The 8,349-nt window shown below is 46.0% G+C and overlaps 1 protein-coding gene across 3 annotated transcripts in view; it reads left to right on the top strand.

Annotated features, from left to right (window-relative positions):
* Nucleotides 1-2,304: 2,304 nt before the first annotated feature.
* Nucleotides 2,305-8,349, top strand: part of LOC140431033 (von Willebrand factor C and EGF domain-containing protein-like) — a 633,994-nt gene continuing 627,949 nt past the window's right edge. Inside the window, exon 1 of one of the 3 annotated variants that reach the window (XM_072518934.1) lies at nt 2,305-2,653. In XM_072518934.1, the coding sequence (XP_072375035.1) occupies nt 2,541-2,653 (113 nt within the window). In that variant the 5' untranslated portion in view covers nt 2,305-2,540. The remainder of the gene's footprint in view (nt 2,654-8,349) is intronic. The other 2 variants (XM_072518932.1, XM_072518933.1) reach the window with 2 other exon arrangements.

Below are 8,349 nucleotides of genomic sequence, written 5' to 3'. Positions count from 1 at the left end.
AACCCACGCAGATACGGGGAGAACGTGCAGACTCCACACAGAAAGGGACCCAAGCCGGGAATCGAACCTGTGACCCTGGAGCTGTGATCAGAAGAGGGCATTGACGTCCAGTGGAGGCTGTTCATGATGATATTTGAGGAGCAGTTCGTCGTGCGTGGGGGGGGGGGGGGGGGGGGGGGAATAAAAAATTAAAAGAGGAAAAATGTACAAAGTGTTAACTAATTATGCTGGAATGTGTTTTAAAAAATTCGTTCATGGGATGTGGGCGTCGCTGGCTGGGCCAGCATTTATTGTCCACCCCAAATTGCCCTTGAGGGAGTAGTTAAGAGTCTACCACATTGCTGTGGGCCTGGATTCATATGTAGACCAGATTACGTAAGGTTGGCAGATTTCCTTTCCTAAAGGACATTAGTGAACCAGATGGGTTTTTACGACAATCAGAGATGTTTTCATGGTTATCATTAGATTTTTAATTCCAGATTTTTATTGAATTCAAATTCCACCATGGCGGGATTTGAACCTGGGTCCCCAGAACATTTCCCTGGCTTTCTGGTTGACCAGTCCACTGACAATACCACAATGCCACCGCCTCCCCAATTACGTTTGGAGTAGAATATCTTTAAAAGAAGAGATTTCCAGGATCTGAACTTCACCCAGTGTGAGACAAGGGGGCCTGTTTTAAAAAAAATAATACTGCTAGTTGGGGATAGAGAGCCCACAATGTGAAGTTAGTGACCTTGTAGGTGAAGTAATTAGGTCAGAGCACTCCATTTACATACAAACATACGAATTAGGAGCAGTGGGTCACTCAGCTCTTGAACATGCTTCATCATTCAATAAAGATCATGGCTGATCTCATTTTAACTTGAACTTCACATTCCTGTCTATCCAAGATAACCTTTTCAACACCCCCCCCCCCTTTGCTTCTCAAGATTGTATCTACTTCTTCATTAAAGACATTCAAAGACTCTGCCTCAACCACCGTTTTGAGGAAGTGAATTCCAAAGTTTCACAACCCTCGAGGGAATCTTTTTTTCTCATCTGTCTTAAATGGGTGACCCATTTATTTTTAAACAATGACCTCTTGTTCTCGATTCTCCCACAGAGGAAACATCCTCTTCATATCCACCATGTAAAGTCCCCTCAGGATCTCAAAAGGTTTCAACAAGTCGCTTCTTACTCTTCTAAACTCCAGCAAATACAAGCCTAGGCTGTCCAGCCTTTCAACAGAGGACTGCCTGCCCATTGCAGAGATTATTTGAAGACACGGGCTCCCTTTCTAGGCAGTGGTAACAAGTGAGAAAAAGGGAATACCAACATGAAGGCAGAAACTCTCTGTGTAAGGCAAGGAAACTTGAGTCTAACTGCAGAGTTAGGAATAGAGATTGGCTGAGCTTGAGGACCAGGCCCACCAGTGCTTGAGGACCAAGCCCACCAGTCTGAAAGCACAAGACCTTCGCCCTGGTGTCAGAGCCCGAGCTCTGTGTGAATTGAGAGACCCGTGTCACAGCAGTCACTCCCACTATTGAGAAAAGATCTCACCTCCCCCCCCACCTTATGTGGGCACAAGTGAGAAGACTATACATTGGGTATGAGGCCAGAGATCCACGCGACCTGCCTTTGAAGGCAGTGATTATCAAATGTGGAAAACACCATATTGGCAATGGTTCTGTGGGAATGAAGAACCCTGGGGGAACTTCAAACTAGAAGACCACCCTTGTGACAGGAACCCAACTCTGACCAACTGCGCTGAAGGCAATGCCTTTGTTTCCGTTTCCATCTTTCTCCCAAAATCCTGAAAGGATTTCTTGGATAAGAGCAGAGATCAACCACCAACTGCAACCCACCCCTTTAAAATCTGAGGACTCCATTCCTAGCATCCCCGCTGACCCACTCTCCAATCTGATGCCAGATCCCTTACTCTGTACAAGCAGAGACCCTCCGTGTTCGGGAAGGGACCCCACTGGACTCTGACTAACGGAGCAGTGATCTCCCAGCACGATGGTGGAATCCCCCCAGTATGAGGAAATGATTTGTATTGATGTACCTTTGAGCTGAGGGTAGATACCCCCTCCCAGTATGAAAACGGTGACGCTTTTCAGGACATCCAAAACTTTTAACAGTCAATGAAGAACTTTCGAACTCTAGTCCCTGCTTTAATGTAGGAAAGACAGTGACTCCTCCTGTGGGGGAAACAGAGCCCCCACATTTAGCTGAGGGAGATTAATCTAACAGCAGCGAATACTCGGGGAACTGCAGTTGTGACATTAATTGAGTAAGCAGAGACCCCCGGCCCGCCCTATGGGCAATGTGAGGGCAGAGACCCACCTCCCCCTCGTGTGAGCACAGCGACTTCAGCTCCCACGGCGAGAGGGCAGGGGGCTCCCCACCACCTCTCCCCTTGCTGCCTGGGGCAGTGCTCCCTCCTCCCCTCCCAGCACGCTGCCGCCCGGGGGAAGCTGTTGAGTGGGAGAGCAGGGCGGATTATTGAGTGGAGCTTTGAGCGGGCGCTCGGCTCTCTCCCCTCTCACTGTGCAGCTATGCTTGGCCTGAGGACGCTGTGTGTGCTGCTCTGTGTGCTGGGAGCTGATGGCAGGGGCTATCCGGGCAGGAAGCGAGGAGTTCAGAAACACTACAGCACCGCCATGCAGAGGTGAGGGAAGCAGCTCATCTTCTCACTAACTTCCATTCATATTAAATCAGAGTAAACCGCCTGTTCGGTCAGAGGGAATAGCCTGGTCCTTGAACAAGCTGCATTTCAGCCTCCTTATTGAGGGTTCGTTTAACTAGCCAACAGGATGAGAGAATGTTACTTAAACCTGTGGAGGCAAAAAAGGTGCAGCTCGAATGTTGTCTCTGTTAACCTGTTGACAGGCCAGGCTGTTTTTGAGTTCAGCCGCAGGTTTACCTGTTAACTCTTAAAAAGGACTTGGACTGCATGAATTGTTTTTGGGCAAGCCTCCAGTGTTTTATTTTTTAATTTGGGCGTAAGCAAGTGACATACATATAAAATGTATCAAACATCTAATTGTATAGCACTTGTCACGAAGTATCTTGCACTGTTGGTGGGAGTGCAGGGCAGTTCCACTTCTGTCCAAAGGAATGTGTTTTAGTGAAAATGATGTTATTTTAATCCATGCTCACTTGAGATTTTTTTTATGGCACTTGTTCAGTGAGGTGCAGCCTCCGTGTTCAGTGACTGGTCATGTGTAACCTCTGTCCGTGTTGGGAGTTGGGTGGGTGATGAAGTTCCAGTGGTGGGTGAGCTTGTATTGTGCAACTTCTTGGGTTGATTTGAACTTGTTTTGATTGCCATTCGGACATGGTAGCTGGCTCAGAATAAATTGTCCTATTCCCCCTGACTATGTGGCTGGTGTCATTTTGAAAGAGGGAGATGGTGGTAGTGTCACTGTCCTGGTAATCCAGAGAGCTAGGCTCACGCTTTTGGGACGGGGGGTTGAAATCCAACACGGCAGCTGGTGGAATTTAAATTGCTAATAAATTTGGAATTGAAAGCTAGTCTCCATAATGGCGATCATAAAATCATTGGCGATTGTTGTCAAACCCCATCGGGTTCATTATTATCATTTAGGGAAGGGATTCACCATCGTTACGTGGTCTGACTCTAGATTGGCACTTTACTGTCCTCTGAAATTGCTTAGTAAACCAGACCATTCAAAAGCAATTAGGGATGGGCAACAGAATGTTGATCTTGCCAGTGATGACCACATTCCATGGGAATGAATAAAAGATACAACCTCGTCCCATGGGAATGAATAAAAGATACAACACATGATAAATTTGCTAACTGGCTTTCACCAATTTGATGTACTTGAATGTTTCAGTCCATATGTAGTTTGATTCCCAATAATTCAGAGCATTATTTTCATTATTGTGGTGGATGGGAGGGGAACAATTGCCTTTTTGCTGAGATTCAGTACCAAGTGTGTGATAGTACCATCGACTGCTCATGGTTCTTCGTCATGCTCTTGAATCTTGACAGTGGGTGTCAGTTGGAAGACATGGGACATCCCAGCCAAACCAATGTTGTCCTCATTCCACATCCACGCATGTAGTTTCCAGCAGTTGTCACAGGATTGGCCACCCTGGTGGATTTCTATCCCCCTATTCTAAAGGACACGGAAGCCAATGGCAGCAACTTTACCAGGGAACCAATATTGACTTTCCCCATCTGTATGGGTTAGTGTCCGTTTGTGTGTACGTTTGCCGAGTAAATTGTAAGTTAGCTGATCGTACGGCATTGATTACCCAGCAAGGAAAAAAACATTACACATTTGATGCCAGGGAGGTGATTGGCCTGGTCACATCCTTAACACTGCAGACTATATTTCACTTTTGCTAACACAATGGCAATTGCCGCCAAAATATATCCGTTTGCATTTCACCTCTGAACCCGAGTGCTGCCACTTGACAGTGCAAAGTCCAAATGACTGCTATCCGTAATTAGGTCGGCACTGGTCCAGTGTTAAGAGGCTGGTGCAAGTAGAGGATGTACTAGTCAGCCACTGAATGTATTCAGTTTTCAAATAGTCTGTTATATAAATTCTGATTGACCCAATTTGTTTCCAGCACTTCAATGTTTTGGGTTGTGGGGATACAACTGTGGAAATAATTTCCTGTTGCTACCGTAACTGGTGCTATGCTTGGGTGAGAAGGCAAGTCCTGAGACAGCAGGACTTCAGTCCCTATTCTGCCTTGCTTCACAACCCTGAGAGATAAGGCAAGTGATAATGCCACTGCTGACTCTCGGGCGGCTAGGACACTCTAAGGGGAATATAAACCGAGCTTCAAGAGGTGTGATCTAGCCAACAAGGCAGTGTTTTGCTTGCTCGCTGACTGGTGTGGAGTTTGTCAGCAGCTGGGAATGGAACACCCGACAGAGAACACAATTTGTGGATTGCAGTTTGCAAGCAACAAGCTTACGTTGCCCTGACACATGGGGAAATCTGCCTTGAAATGTAAATGAGGTGATTCCGCCATGCTGGTAATGTCAGCCGTGCTAGCCTGTATAACATAACTCCTTCTTCCACAGCTCTTTGCAAAACATTGTGACATTATTGGGGCTGGAATGGACGAGCAGAATTATTGCACAGCATGTGCGAATGACCTGAATGAGAGCCGAGGATCTCACAATATTGCAGCACAGTCGCGCCATTGGGTTCAGTAATGATCTCTCCTGCACGGATTTTGGGGCAAGAGCCCTGTAATGATCCTGCCTCGCAAAGGTGCTGATATCTTCATGCTGTCCCTTTAAGAGTAAGGTTGACCTCTGTGCCGATTCAAATTTTTCTTTGTGTTGATTTTGTTTGTTACAGTAAACATGAGTACTTTCATTTAGAAATGTGTTCTTGAAGCCCGGCTGTACCTCTGATCTGAAGCGACCTCAGGCTCCTTTTGCCTTCCCACCTGCCCCATCAATCAACCCAGTACTGACCCGGAGTCATACAACGTAATTCTTTGGAATGTGTTTGTTGCCTTTCCGCAGCAAGTGAGGCTCAGTGTTTCAGTGATGTATTGGCCGTCATGCACTGTTGTGTCTCTGATTCTCCCAAAGAAGGTCTATCCACATTCAAGTGAAGCTTGCTTTGATTTTAAATTGACTGAGTCAGCTTTCAGACAAAACCACTTAAGAGGGCTGCGGCCCAATTAGTTCCCCCTCAGATGTGTTTTTCTTCTTCTCAGAAGCTGGCACAGTGCAGCAAGAAAGTGTACAAAGTATTCCGAGAGAGACGGGAGGAAAATTATATCCTCTTACCAAATCTCTCAAAGTGCTACTGAGTTAACCATCTGTAGATAATAATGGTAATAGAGGTTTTTAAAAATTGCAAGCTCCTTTTAACTCAGACTTTCTGATGTCTGTAATTTAAAGGGCTATTATGTAAAGGAAGGAGTTCATTCCATTTAGAGCCATAGAAAGGTTACGGCACAGAAATAGACCATTCAGCCCATCATGTCCACGCCAGTTGGAAAAGGATCTAGCCACCCATTCTATTCCGCCTATCCGTAGTCATGCAGTTTACAGCACTTCAGCTTAAATGAGTTAAATGTTTCTCCCTCAACCACCAAATCAAACAGCGAATTCCAGATACCTACGTCTCACTAGGTGAAAAAGCTCTTCCTAAGATTCCCGCTAATCCCTCACCAATCACCTTAATTGTGTCCCCTGGTACTTGAACTCTCTGTTCGGGGAAACACGTCTTCCCTGTTCACTCTATCTAGACCCCTCATAATTGTGTACACCTCAATTAAGTCACCCTGCCTTCATGTACTTTTTACCTTGCTGTGGTATATGGTTCCAGTTCCTGGTATTTCCTCCAGTACCTTCTCCAATTAACCCTTTGTTTACTAGACTAATAACCTGCAATGGGCGGGTTGTCTTATGAGGAAAGGTTGGTTAGGCCAATCTTATCTCGGCTGGTGTTTAGAAGAATAAGAGGCAACTTGATTGAAGCATATAAGATCCAAGGGAAACTTGACAGGGTCGATGTGGAGAGGATGTTTCCTCTTGTGGGAGAATCTAGAACCATGGGTCCCTGTTTAAAAAATAAGGGCTCGCCCATCTAAAACTGAGATGAGACGACTTTGGAACTCTCTTCCCGAACCAATGGTGGAAACAGAATCTTTGAATATTTTTAAGGCAGAAAAAGATAGATTTTTGATAAGCAAGGGGGTGAAAGGTTACCGGGGGTGGGTGGGAGCGGCAGAGCAGACTCAGGCCTACTTCTCCTCATTCATATGTTTAGATATTCTATGTGTCTGAGCATTGAGAAGTATGAGTGTTTACTTATCTGTGACAGGCAGTGATTGCCGCCAAGACTGTCGTTGATCGACATTCAGTGGATGGTGATCTGGAGCCAAGGCCATTCTTTTCCTCTGCCTAGCCCAGCTGGGGTGCTACAGTTGATCAGAGTGCCTTTAAAAAAAGGAGGGGAGAATGAAATACGAATCCATGCCCCTAGTGGAAAGTTGAGGTGTGGAAGCCAGTGGACAATAGGGTTGGGAATTGGCTGTGAAGCCTCCTGTAGGCGAATAGCATGCTGACACTCACTGTCTCGACTCACTCACGAAACAAAATCCCACAGGTAGGTCATTGGTTGTGGAACTGTACCTGATGAGAATCAGTGGTCTTTGAGACAGGAAGGAGGACTGAGAGAAGAAAGATCAGTGTAATTTTTGATTAGAGTTAGGTGTGATTGGCTGATTTAAAAAAAAAAACAATGAAGAAGGACAGAGGTCCTGGACAGTTGAAGCCTTCAACTGATCTGAAAATGTAGAACATCTGCTGTGTCATGCTCAAAGGGGAACATTGAAAGGCCCCCCCCCCCCCCCCCCGATTGAAAAGTGGTGGGTGATACAACAACAACTTGTATTTCTATCACATCTTTAACATAATGAAATGTCTCAAGATGCTTCACAGGGGCATGGTAAAACAAGCCTGGCACCGAGCAACATAATCTGGCATTAGATCAGATGGTCAAAAACTTGGTCATAAAAGGTAGATTTTAAGAAGTGCATCAAAGGAAGATAGTGAGGTTGAGAGACAGAGCGGTGCGGGGGTGGGTGGGTGTGGGCGGAATTTCAGAGCTTTAGGACTAAGGGAACTGAAGGCATGGTCTCCAATGGTATGGTGTTTAAAATTGGGGATGCACAAGAGGGCAGAATTAGAGGGATACACATATCTCCGAGCTCTGGGCCTGGAGGAGATTATAGAGCTATGGAGGGGGGAGGCCACGGAGGAATTTGAAAACAAGAATGTGAATTTTAATATCACAAGGTTGCTTGACCGCAGAGACTGTGTAGGTCAGTGAGCACAGGGGTGATAGGGAACAGGACTTGGTACGAATCGAGTCATGGGCATTAGAGCTTTGAATGATCTGAATTTTACAGAGGGTAAAATGTGGGAGACCAACCAGTATGTTGGAATGGTTGAGTGTAGAGGCATCAATGAGGTTTTCAACAGCAGATCAGCCGAGACAGGAATAAAGGCGGGCAAAGTTACTGAGGAGGGACTAGATATCTGAGTGATGGCAAGAATATGCGATCAGAATCTCATCTCTGGGTCAAATGTGTGGCCAAGATTGCAAACAGACTGGCTTCACCTGATTCAGTTGCCAAGTAGAGGATGGCTGGCAAGCCATGATCTGCAGACTGTGCCACAGTTTGGAGGTTTTTGCACTCCCTCCGGTCTCAACTTCATCTCTGCATGTTCTTGACAAAGTCTTTCAATGTCTTCGGTGCCTTCCTGGATGAGTTTTCTCCAATATGGTTGGTCACAAACCAGTGCCTCCCAGAGTTTGCAGGGATGTTTGCTCCCAGAAGTTTGCGGGA

Source organism: Scyliorhinus torazame, chromosome 10, assembly GCF_047496885.1.
Source record: "Scyliorhinus torazame isolate Kashiwa2021f chromosome 10, sScyTor2.1, whole genome shotgun sequence".
In the NCBI taxonomy this organism is placed as follows: Eukaryota; Metazoa; Chordata; class Chondrichthyes; order Carcharhiniformes; family Scyliorhinidae; genus Scyliorhinus; species Scyliorhinus torazame.
This window is presented reverse-complemented; position numbering and strand designations above follow the sequence as displayed.